This window comes from Anas platyrhynchos, chromosome 1 (assembly GCF_047663525.1).
Source record: "Anas platyrhynchos isolate ZD024472 breed Pekin duck chromosome 1, IASCAAS_PekinDuck_T2T, whole genome shotgun sequence".
In the NCBI taxonomy this organism is placed as follows: Eukaryota; Metazoa; Chordata; class Aves; order Anseriformes; family Anatidae; genus Anas; species Anas platyrhynchos.
In genome coordinates this window covers 37,438,195-37,450,414 of record NC_092587.1, presented here as the reverse complement: position 1 = coordinate 37,450,414, position 12,220 = coordinate 37,438,195, and the positions used below count along the sequence as shown (strand labels likewise).

General features: G+C 48.4%; 1 protein-coding gene across 1 annotated transcript; it reads right to left on the bottom strand.

Annotated features, from left to right (window-relative positions):
* Positions 1 to 5,996: 5,996 nt before the first annotated feature.
* Positions 5,997 to 11,880, bottom strand: SLC35E3 (solute carrier family 35 member E3). The gene is made up of 5 exons (XM_027456013.3): positions 11,358 to 11,880; positions 11,157 to 11,267; positions 9,816 to 9,974; positions 8,769 to 8,851; positions 5,997 to 8,299 (listed from the first exon to the last, which is right to left on the bottom strand). Exons 1-5 carry the CDS (start codon positions 11,745 to 11,747, stop codon positions 8,113 to 8,115), a joined length of 930 nt encoding a protein of 309 aa, XP_027311814.1. The 5' UTR covers positions 11,748 to 11,880; the 3' UTR covers positions 5,997 to 8,112.
* Positions 11,881 to 12,220: the final 340 nt, after the last annotated feature.

Genomic DNA, 12,220 nt, shown 5'->3' with positions numbered 1-12,220 from the left:
TGCTTTTTCCTCATCTTAAATATGCAAATAAAATCTCTTTTTGAAATAAACGAAAAAAAATTTCACAAACCCATTGATGGCACTGGAAAAGCAGGACACAAACTCTGATTGCAGATGAAAAAGTCATTCAGCTGGTTTCACAGCATCCATGATAACACCCAAGTAGATCACCCACATCATTCTTTCAGCTGTGGTAGCAGAGTGCGTACTACCCCTGAGAATTGCTTCAGCTGGCCCTATCCAGCTGCTGCTGTGCTGCAAGGGAGCCGAAAGCTCTCTTTGCAAGATACCTTGGGTTGATTGTGTCCACAAAGACACTTCTGATGGTAATTTGCAGACTGTTCTGTTTTACAGCTCATTCACTCTGTACTTCAGGATGAACCTGTTCGCTTTGGTGGGAACTTCTTTGGAAATGCACATCCTGCAATGCAGAGAGCACCTCTCAGGTGTGGATTTTGCATTCCACTTGCACAGCAGCTTAAGGGAATTCTCCCTCGTCATGCAGCTATCTTTGCAAGGCTCCTGGAGCTTTCTTCCCATGCAATTCCAAAACCACGACCTTGGTATTTCTTTGCCTAGTAGCAGGCATGGTTTGCTGTTGTTATTGCAGCTTTGAGCAAGCAGAGCTAGCAAATAAAGTCACTCCAGCCCAAGCCATCACTTCCCTCTGCTGATGACTGCACTTTCTTAGCCAAAGTCACTGCCCCTGCAACACACAGAGCAGGGGGGATCACTGCCACATCTCGGTGGGTTCGATTCACAATTTGTGTGAAGCTGTAGCTCAAAGGGTTGCACAGCACAGGCACACATTCCTCTTTGCTGACACGGACGGGAAAGGAAAATAGTCTCTGGAAGAGGAGAAGCCACAAGTAGCTGGGGAGCGCTGCTGTCTCTCATCGCTGTCCTCCTGGTCCACGCAGCCACGCAGTTACTTTATGCAAGACCAAAAAGGTAACTGCAGTAAAACTCAGAACACAGCATGGTTTTATCTACACTCTGTACGTGTATCAGCCCTCCATTTTCGCTTGTTTTTCATCCCAGTTTTCAATGCAAACAGTGCTTTTTCCTCTGCTACGACCCAATCCTGGCAAATTGTTTTTGTAGATGTTTCCAGAGGTTTAATTTCATTCATTTATAGCCCAAATATGTTAAATGCTCCTACTAAATAAGGATGTCACATCCTAAAACAATTTCTTTACACATCTTTGTTCATATTGACCTACACGTATTTTTAAAAGGAAGCTCCTGAGAGCAGGGGGCTGCTCATCTCACCTTTACACAGTTCCAAAACCACCGAGAATATTTAACTACAAGATATTTAAATCCTGGCTCGCTGAGGGACACGTGACAGCGATTAGGAAGTTAACCAGCCTTTAGAAGTAATATCTCAATGATTTCTAGCTTGTGTGACACACTGTGAATTATTACAGGCTCTCAGATGAGTAAAGCTGTCTTCAGGGAAGCAGAAGCAGCTGATGCAGCACAGACTCGTTCAGCTCAATGGAGCAGGCTGAAAAGCGGGACCGACACACAAACTTCCCAAAGACCTTCCCTCCATACAGCGGGCAGGGAGAACAGAGACCTGCCAGTCCATTTGCTGCTTCATTTACGTGTGAATTTCTCCCTTCGGCATCCCAGATGAGGTTTGAACCACAACCAAAGGCAGCCGGTTCTGTAGCCTCACACCTAGGTCTACAAAAACAGCGTTGGGTGGGCGCTGAGCAGCTCAACATCAGCCTCCCGTGTGCCCATCCCCTGCACCACCTCAGGGTCAGCAAAGCACTGGGAGATTTTTTATCCTGATCAGCAGAGTCATATTGCCCTTAGAAAAGCGAGATCATGTGTTTTCAGAAACCTGTCACAATTTCCTAAAGAACGTGTGACCCCTGCTGTCAGTTTCTCCTTTCAGCTGGACTAAGAAATAGGAAACCAGCCTTTGAGTAACCACCATGAGAAACATATTTAACAAGCAAACCAGCCTGATCCCAGAACACCTTCATATTGCCTCTCCACTCCCTGGGGAGGAGCATTTTATTCTACAACAGTTGATGTTTTATAGCATGAGGGGTTTTTCCACTCAGCCCAGAGACAGAAACCTGAACGGATTCAACACGCACACTTGTAAATAAATCACAAGATCTTAATAAAAGTTTTTACTGTGCAACTCCAGCGTACTGTAAAACAAAACCTTTTCAGTCACTGCATCTAGTTGCACAACAACAGGAAAAAAATATATATAAAAAAGGAAAGGAATGCAAATGTTCTGTTAGAAAGATAAAAACATTACAGGCAGGGTAAGGCAGCAGAACAAGGACTCTGGCTCTCTGTTAAGCAGCATACTTCATTTATTCAGAGACCAAAAAATGTCAAGCTTGTCAGCTATGCAGCTCCGTTTCTGGAAATGCTGAGCACATGCCATTCTCCAGAAAGTACAACCGAAAGGGAATGAGTTCACACTGACAAATCCAGCCCTGCTCTTCGGATGCCTAATTGTGGAGTTAGGGATCTAAGCTTAGACCCTATATTTTAAAACCTGCCTAGATGTGTATGTGCTGAGAACTGCTCCCAGTTTTCTCTTAATCCAGTCTCTCTTTTTTATTTCAAACACACAGCCCCCCCTGTGCTGGGGGTCCCAGTAGCCAGGACTGCTCCACGTGCTTCCCTCGGCCAGAAGAGAGCTCCTTGTGGTGGTTTTGCCAGACCCAGTACACTCCTTTAAACAAGTTTGCTGCTCAGCCTGCACTCCACAAGGAGGTAAATACACACACAAAAAGATCATGAAAAATTACACTCTCCTGCTGTGCTTCAAGCAGAGATCTCCTCCTCCCCGTACTTCCTGGACGTGACACAGCCATACACAGGACTAAAAATAATCCTGGGCTTTTCTGACAGGCTGCACGTGAGGTCAGTGCATTTACGCGAGCAGTGAATACAATTCCTGTCTCGACTGCCAAATTCCCTAAAACGTTGCATCTTCACACATGATACAGAAAGGGCAGAGTGAAACAGGAAAGGGAGCTTTCTGACGGACCGCCTACAGGGAAGTAACGAAGACTAAATTTTGAAGAGATGAGTAATTGTTTTCAGCCAAAGCAACGAGACGGGCCGGCCTTTCCCCTTTCATCAGTTCCTGTTGTAGCACAGGCTGCTTCGGGCTGGGCCAGATCCCCTGCAGCAGGGCTGCCCGGGCACTGCAGCACAAGCTGATGGCATTTGTGTTACTTTTTACTGCAGCTCAGGGAGAGGTGAGGGGTTTCCACTCCACCAGCTGATAGGGCTGAACACACAGGGCAGCTTCTGAGCATTGCTGAGCGAACGGGAGGAGGAACAGCAGCTCCCTTCTCTCGGGGAGGTTACCCATCGCTGTGGGATGGGTCTGGCAAAGATTTTATACTGCCTGAATCCAGCTATTCATTTTTTTTTGCATGGCATTTATGTCTGAGTATTACTAAAGAATGCTTGAAACTAAATTTGTCAGCTACCGCAGCACAGCAAGAACTCACACAATTCAACTCCTGCACTTTGTTACAACATTTGTCCAGAGAGAAACCCACACCTCTCCCCAGGGGTCTTTTTGGTAAGATGTCTGTGTTTTAGAACAAATTTCTCGTTACCCAAGATTGTATCAGCTTATGAGGATGGTTTTTCACGTTATGTTCTTAACCTTCGGCAGCTGACATCCTAATGTCATCCTAATCATCTCTGCAGCAACTGAGCTGTCAAATGGGAGGCTGAGCAGCTACCAGAGAGAGCACCAGCAGGAAGAGGATTTGTATGCAACAGATCGTGGTGCTTCTGGGCATCTACATGACAATGCTCGGGGAACAAAACGAAAGGGATGCATCTCAACGGTTAGGAGAGTGATGTTCTGTGAAACACAGCACGTCTTCACCACCTATCCAGTCTACCTTTCATGTATTCAGCATTCCTCACGTTTGTTTCTCATCGATCAGGGAAGCTGGGTTATGAATGGCTATGATAAAATTTTAGGAGAAAAAAACAAAACAAAACACAACCTAAACAAACACCGCAGGTCTGTAACCCCAAATATGCTTCTTTAAAAGCTAGGTAAGATACCAGCTGTGTAACTGGGAGCAGAACCAACTTCTTGGGAGAAAAATCTTAATATGAAAGGTAAATTGAGGGACAGTCAGGCCTGCTCTCTGAATTCCCTTAAAGTCTCTTGGTTGCTGTCAAAACCCAAGAAGATGAAAAGCTCTCGCCTATCAGTGAGCCTTCTCCCTCCCTGACCTGCAGCAATATGCCACTGGATGTTTCTAAATCGCTGCTCTGTACACTAACAGCATGTCAGTGTTTGGTAGCACAGCACTGTCTCTTCTCAACAGCCCAACCGGACAAATACACACAGCCAGTTAAGAAATCCATCATTGCCTTTTGATAGGTATTGAAGATGTGACAAAGTGGACGTGGGTCAGACCTTAGCTGTACTCCCAAATGTTATGAAACGCTCTTCTGAAGTTCCTACTATGTAGAACACTATCAAAATGAATGTTTACCTTAATACTTAACCTGCATTGAGTGGATAATACTTCCAAAAAAGTTTAAGGAAATCCAGGGGCAGCCCACACTAGTTAAAGGTTGCTTCAGCCGCTGCTGGGCGTTCATTTCCTGACGGGAGACAGAGGAGGATATACTGCTGCTGAATTGACGCTCTGTCCTGAAGGTAGGCTTCCTGGAGGACAAGCCCCCTTTTCATATGCTGAGCATAAGCACAGCTTTCTCCTCCGACCTCACACCCGAGAGCGCAGCCGCTCGCCCGTCAACAGGAAAACTCCTCTGCTGTGCTGCCTCCCGGAGCCTGCAAGAGCTTACACAAAACCAGACACAAAATCCGTCAAAAAAATGCTGAGTTACCAAAGGTGGGGGTGACACAGAGCTCTGAGCCCAGAGTCTGTGTGTGAGCAAAGGCAGCTTCCCGTCCTCTGGGGAAAATGAGAAAACCTGGTGGATGCATTACAGAGTACTTGCAGGGACAGGGTTAGCTAGGATAACTCTGCCATCAGTGACTCATGTTTTTCACAGAACCATCTGGATCTGCTCTGATTTTTAAATGCCACCCTCGTATCTGTGCTAGCTTTTACCCTGCAACTACAGCAATGGGAACTTTGTAAAGTAAAAAACAAGCTAACACAGGCAGCAAAGCACTTGCGAGCAGAAAAGGACCAAAGTCCAACTTGTTACTACAGCTCAGTCATACATAAAATATGAAGTCAAAACAGAAAGTAAATACCATGGTTCGTACACGTTGTTAAAGATGTTGAGACTCTGATTTCTCTTCCGTGGAAGCCCAAACTGAACTGAATACATACAAATGGCATGAACACATATTAAAGCGATGCAGCAAAAAGCAGAGCAAGCGACTCTGCCCCTGGGTAAGCATCAGCAAATTTTCTAAAACTCTGCACTTACCTCAGGATTCGAAAGTTGGGCTAAGCATATTATCACAGCACTTGCAGTACAATGGTTCAACCTGAAAGTCCTTTTCACCCTTTCCTTCCTTTTTACTGTTTTACAACCTACCCCAGGATTCATTCCCACAAACTCCCCATAAGCTGGTCTGTAAGGGAAGGGGTTGGCTGGTGCCAATGTTTTGGGGGAGGTTGAGCAGGGGTGAATAAAGGCAGCCAGGCAGCTTCTGAACGTGCAGGCACGTGCGCACCTCCAGGTGGGTCTGTGTGTCAGGGAGGGCAGGCACGCAGCCTCCCGCATCCCTCACAAGCTCAGCCCTAAGACGTGCCAGCTCCAAAAATTACAGACAGAAACCTGAGTGGCATCACTGCCTTACACACACCTATACCCTTCAGGTGCAGGCGATTCGAGCAGGAGATGAAAAGAGATGAGAGCTGTTCTCCCCCTCAACAAGCAGCTGTCAGCCCAGTGGTTAAACCTTTATTCCCACCCCACGTACGGTATCCAAAGAACCAACACACATAAAGAGCCTCCCGAATTCAACACTTTGAACCACACAACAAAGAAAAAGTTCAAGATACTTTATTTGTTAGGTACAACCGGTGAATCTCAAAGGAGAGCTCTTGAACATATGCAAAAAAAAATCACACCACCTAATTGACCTTCGAGACTTGGACGTTCCAGAAACGGGCTGTATTTACAGCGTTTTGCTTCACACTGTGCTATTGCCCTTCTCCTGCAGATCTGCTCCCCTCCCTGCAGCGCCTTTTGTATTTTCAGGCATCTTTTTTGTTCGTTTTGCCACACTCCAGTCCCATCCCAAATACTGTCGTCATCAAGGCTTAAAACTCACTGTTCGCTACCCGTCAGAGTCTCTGTGGTCTGTGTTTTAGGAGAACTTGTGCACAGCACAAATTAATGCAAATGGCTTTCGTAGTGTACCTACTGAAGGATGTGCATCCAGAGCCTGTCCTGTCTGAACACATCCTTCAGCAGTCCAGGCTGGATTTTTAAACTAATTATAGAATTACAAAAATGCATTAAAAACTACCCTTGGACCAGTACAACGGCTAGGACACAGTCGGTAAAGACGTGAAGTTACTGGGGTATTTCTGACTCTGAAATGTTATGGAGTATTACAGCCTAAGCTGAGGTTGCACAGAGAAGTTACTGTTTCTTAAACCACGAATGCTGTAACAGAATAAATAACTTATGAGCGTCAGGTCTACGTTGGTTCTTACGTGAAGACTTAGCTCAGAGGAATTAAATATTTCTCTTGATGGCTGCACAACTCAAACACCTGTTTCTGTTCACGTAATTCCCCTCCTTAAATCTGCTAGAGGTAGATGAAGGCAAAATAAACTCCAGAGCGTAAGGAGCAAGATGCCGCAGATCGATTCGAACCTCGCGAATCTAGCGAGCATATGCTTCCACCAGACTTACCGAGAGCTTTTATTTCTCCTTCCCTTTTTAAAATAGAACAGTGCTCAACTTCTCCTTCCTCCCATGCTGTCAAAAATCAGTGCTCGCTACCGGCATGAAGTAATTTTCAAAGCGCTCCCGAATTAGAGCAGAAGTAGGTCCCACCTCGCGCTCTCCTCAGTCCCTTGGACACGTTTTTGGGGCCTCTCTGGTGGGTGACTGCTGCCTTGCTGGCACTGCCCGGGCACCTGGCAGTGATCCCCGAAACCAGAGAGATGCACGGATGCTGCCTAAGGTTCCTGGGGCAGGAGGTGGGCTGCTGGCAGCAGGGAACCGCGCAGCCCTCACTCCTGCTGCAGGCTGGGACCTTCCCAAAGATTCCTCTGGGAATGTTTTTAGCACGGGCTGCAAAATATTTGGCGATTATTACTGTAAAATCGGAGATTTGATTAGGCTCGCGAGTACGTACAAGATCTCGTGTCCAGCCTGGGTTTTGGCACAGGGAAAATCACGAAGCAGCAACACGATTTCTGAAATCCCCGATGAATTTGTTAACGTCCTGACAGAGCAGAAGCAAAATTTAAGATCAACAGCTCAGAACCGTTTTCCTGCTTTTCTACAGCTTGGCCCAAGGCTTCACCGTCTTCCAATGTCTCCCTCCTCCAGTAATTTTCTCTCATTTCTTTAGCCGAAACTCGTCAGTGTGTTCGAGTCAAGCACACGGAAGAAAGGATGTAAGAAACAGGAATGAGTTTGGCAGCCCTGCCTAGAACAACAAAACAAGGTGCTTGCCCTCGTCATCATCCACCAGACAAAAAGGAGGAAGCGTCATTACACACCAGCACGTCTGCATTAAAGTGCCTCCGAGTTTCCTCACAACCATAAATACTGGCACGGTCACAAAGGCAAGAGGACTTCTCTCCTTCTCTCTCAGTCCAGCAGCCATCGCGATTTCGTTTGGTATGCAAAAAAACATAATTACTTTCGTAAAATTTCCACAGCAATTTGAAGTGTGCCGCATTCTTTTTTTTTTTTTAAGTGACCATTTAAATTAAAAGTGATAGGCCAGACCACGCTGGGCAAACCCTGGCACGTCACATAATTCAATCAGTTTGTCCCGGTTACAGAGCGACCGTCCCGGCAGTTCAACTAAAACCATGGCTCAAAACGGATGAGGCGATTTCGTGCATTCTGGAACCAACGCATACTGAAATATTTGTTCTCCTTCCCGATATTCCCAGTCTCCAGAAAACCAAAGCTTCATGGGCGCTGAGCCAATTTGCTCTTATTGCTTTCCTGCTCGCTCAGCTTGAAGTGCGTGTAGGCTAAAATGCCCAGCAGCGTGCACAGGATCCCAAGGCCTTGGTTAACAGACAGCGGGTCCTTAAACAAGAGGCAGCCTCCCAGGAGGGTGATGCAGAACTTGAAATGGCCGAACATGTTATATCTAGGCGGCTGTTAAGGATTGCAACAAAATAATATTGATGTTTGCTGTTAACAGAAACACTCGGGAACGTCATCGATTACATCCAAGGCACGTAAAGGTGCATCGCATTGACTTCATCTCGCACAACTCCCTAGCATCTCTGCAGCCATGGGAAGAGTTAACCTCCACGTACAGCTTTCCACCCGTCCTACCCAACGCGTTGACACACCAGTTCCTCCTCAAGGTAGACAAACTCAGGTTAAATAATCCTTGTAGGCATGAAGGTCACGTCAGGGAGTAACAGTGGTGATCTCTACAAACCATGACCAAAGAAATAAAAGGCACTAAAACATGACCGTGCTTTCCCAGCTTCATCATGTAAAAAAAATCAGGCAGGTTCAAAGCAGTTTTCCCACAGCAGACCCAGCCAGATAAACGCTAACATAATTTACCTGGGAACAGGAGAAACACTGAATGTTACAAAGGATACGTGACAGGTGACGTATTTCCAATGATCCAGTAGATGGACAAGTTGACCATGAAGGCTATTACACCCGACAGCAGGACCATTATCTGTGGATTAACAGACACAGTCAGCACCCCAGCACACTTCTGACCAGCCACAGACATTCCAGGTTATTTAGTTAGGCTCCTTTACTTGCAAATGCAGAATATCAGGCAGGAAAGACATATTGAGAACAAAAATAGAAACAATTTCAAGTCAGTGCAGACACCGGTGATGCGTATGAGTAGCTCAGGGTATGATGTCCATAAATGCAGACTGATAGCACCGCACGCCTTTTCTCCTTTACTCTCAACGAACAGCTATGAGTGATTTGGAAAACCTGGCTACTCATACGCACAGAAGTTACATTCATCACCTTCGAGAGATGGTCAACAAAGAAAAAAAAAAGGAAAATTATCCAATTTTACTATTCCGAATACTTGCTATTCCGTTCATAAACTCCAGCACTACTTCCACCCGTCATGGAGTGGAGTGATCAGCAGCGGTGAGAAAACACCACTGGCTTTCTTCTGGTGACACCAAGGACATCAAAAGGCTCAAGAGAAATTGCAGCCTTCTTGCTGAAAGAAAACTGGCCTTTCTAGAGAGCAACCAACACTGGCAACCTTCCACAGAAGAGGAGTTGAGAGTGGCAGAAGTGAGCATGCTTATCTCTTGTCTGAGTGGACAGTAAGAGCTGGAACCAGGGCACTTACATATTCCTAATTTAATACCCTAGGGGAAGCTTCTGGATTTTGTCAGATTTTCCTGTGGTTCAGGTGCCTTCTAAACAGAAACAAGAATAAGGAGGTAAATCAATTGACAGACAAACTCCTCTAAGAGGAAGTGGGGCAGATACAAGTTTTGTTTTTTTTTCCCTCTTTCCACATGCCCCTCATCTCATCATAGTTAACGACTGTACAAAAATCTGTTTGTTTCACAAAGAAACAGATCTTAGCAGCAAACATCAAATTTAAATACATCAGCAACGATGGCTTATTTAAGGAAAAAAAGAGTCAATGAAAGTCTTACCACAGCAGAAAGTGTCCAGGGCCCAAATATCCCCCCTTCTCCAAAGACTGGCTCGAAGAAGGGTATGATGAACAACAACATAGCCGAGGACATTGGTGCCTGATAGTACAGCAGCTGCATAGAGTTTACCTGCAACTCATGCTGCTTCGCTCCTACCCACTAAAACCAAGAGAGAAAGCTGTTAAACAGGAGGAAAGCAACCCCACACCATGTACTAATACGGAGGGCGCGCCATGCAGACAATATTAGGGTAACACTGAACTGGTGAGCATTGCTGCCTACTGTTCCCTGTCCAGAGGGCCAGGTGTTGGCTTTTTGTAAGCACACAAGCACCGGAACGCAGCCACGGGAGGAGGAAAGAGAAAACAGTGAAACCCCCCTCAGCTAAATGCCTAGCACCTAAACCTTCCTTTTCCTTCCTTCCTGCCTGGCAGCAAGGAACTCGAGGAGGAACAAAAAAAATAGCAGAGCTGGGAAGAAAATGCCAGCTCCCTTCTAGTCAAGGCAAATTCAAGACCCTCTCTAGGATGGAGCTGAGCACCTCCACCAAAACAGCAAGCAGCTGCAGGGAGCGCCTTTCACCCCCCTTCTTTATATGCTGCGCTCTGAAGCACAGAGCGTGCTTCTGATGTTGTGTGCATCACTTGCTAATCCTCACTGATTGCAGTGCAGGTTATGCTGCTTTTCAAAGCCGTCCGTTTACTTCCACAGACAAAAATTCTGCAGTTTATTGTCAGGAATATTTCCAGAGCTATATTAAAAAATAAAACTGACTACCAAATGTAGCGACTTTTGCTCCTTCTGTGTCATGTTCACTGCTAACACGGATTCCAGTGCATATAATATAATTTGGCTAAGTTTTTTTTTTTTTAAAAATACAGAATAATTTCACTCAGCTGCTATCATTTCTCCAGTGCACAGCCACCTGAGGTTAGTACGCCCCGTCTCTCCCCTTCTGCCCCCAAACAAGACAGCAGACCATTATCTCTCATCTTGCATGCTACAGGTTGCAGAGCCTTGCTCCTTTTGGAGGCACAGAGCATCTGCCATGAACAAATTAGAGCTTAATGTGACGATGGCTATCAGGTCAACGTGACAGGGAACTCTAATTTGGGAATCTTTTAGGGTCACGGCAGACAAGGTGCTGATTGCAGGCTTTTAGCCCAGTGCTACAGCATGAAGGGCTAAGACAACCCTCAGACACACCAATTTTTCCCCCCATAACAAATCTTGCCCATCTGGAAAGTGCCCAGATGTGAGGTACTCAGAACACCAAAGGCATTTTGGTGACCACCTTCACCCCCTGTCCCCACCCCAAGCCCCGGGGCCGCTGTTACCCACCACTTGGTAGAGCGAGGTGACCAGGACGCCCAGCGTGGCGAACACCATGCCGAGGGCGTTGAACTTGACGTCGTAGTAGGAGTTGAGGAAGACGCCCAGCGTGATGGGCACCTGCGGGCGAGAGGCACCCGGTGACGGAGCCGCCCCGAAGCCCCCCGAAACCTCCCCAAACCTCCCCAAAATCCCCCCGCGGCCCCTCACCAGCGTGAGCTTGATGCGCAGCGGGAAGGTCTTGCCGTAGGCCAGGCTCTGGATGGCCACGATGACCGGCGTGGTCATGGCCTTGGCCAGCTGGTAGGTGCCGATGGTGTTGCTCTGCAGGGAGAGGTTGGTGAAGACGACGAAGCCGCAGAAGCTGAGGGCCAGGGGCAGCACCTGGGCGGGCCGCAGGCTCTTGGGGGCGAAGGCGCCGAGCGCCTGGCAGAGGTAGAGGCCGAGCCAGGTGATGGCGAAGTGCACCAGGGTGAGGCTGAGGTTGGGGAAGCCCAGGCGCACGTACAGCCACTTGTTCAGGAACACGATGCAGATGGAGGCGGACAGGTTCACCAGCAGCCCCGCCGCCAGGCGGCCCTGAGCCGGCACCCAGCCCATGGCGCTCGGCGGGGCCGCCGCCGGGACCGGGGACACCGGGGACCGGGGACACCGGCACCGGGGGCACCGCGAGCGGCAGCGGCAGCAGCGCCCCCGCCCCGCCCCGCCCCGGCCGCCGCCGCCGCTGCCGTGCCCGCCCCCGCGCCACGTGGCCCCGCGCCTTCCGGCGGCGCCGCCCGCGCCGGGGGACGGGGACGGGGCCCGGCAGCCGCCGCCCGGCTCCCGGCGCCTTCCCCCGCTGTAAAAGCCCGGTGAGGAGCGGCTGGGGGAGCTGGGGGGGGAGAGGGGGGTCAGGGGAGGCCTCACTGCTGCCTCAAAGGAAGGTGGGGGAGCTGGGGTCGGGCTCTGCTCGCAGGGAAATAGGGATGGGAATAGAGGGGGTGGCCTCAGGGTGCCCCAGGGGACGCTCAGGGTGGGAATGAGGCAGTGCTGCTCGGGAAGGGCGGTCAGGCGCTGGGACGGGCTGCCCAGGG

Bases quoted from the DNA above. Each gene is read 5' to 3' on its own strand.
- SLC35E3 (XM_027456013.3), bottom strand. From the start codon at position 11,747: ATGGGCTGGGTGCCGGCTCAGGGCCGCCTGGCGGCGGGGCTGCTGGTG. The intron at 9,975-11,156 runs GTGGGTAACAGC...TCTTGGTTTTAG, and splicing joins TCACCTCGCTCTACCAAGTG to TGGGTAGGAGCGAAGCAGCA. The intron at 8,300-8,768 runs GTATCCTTTGTA...ACAGCCGCCTAG, and splicing joins GGAAATACGTCACCTGTCAC to ATATAACATGTTCGGCCATT.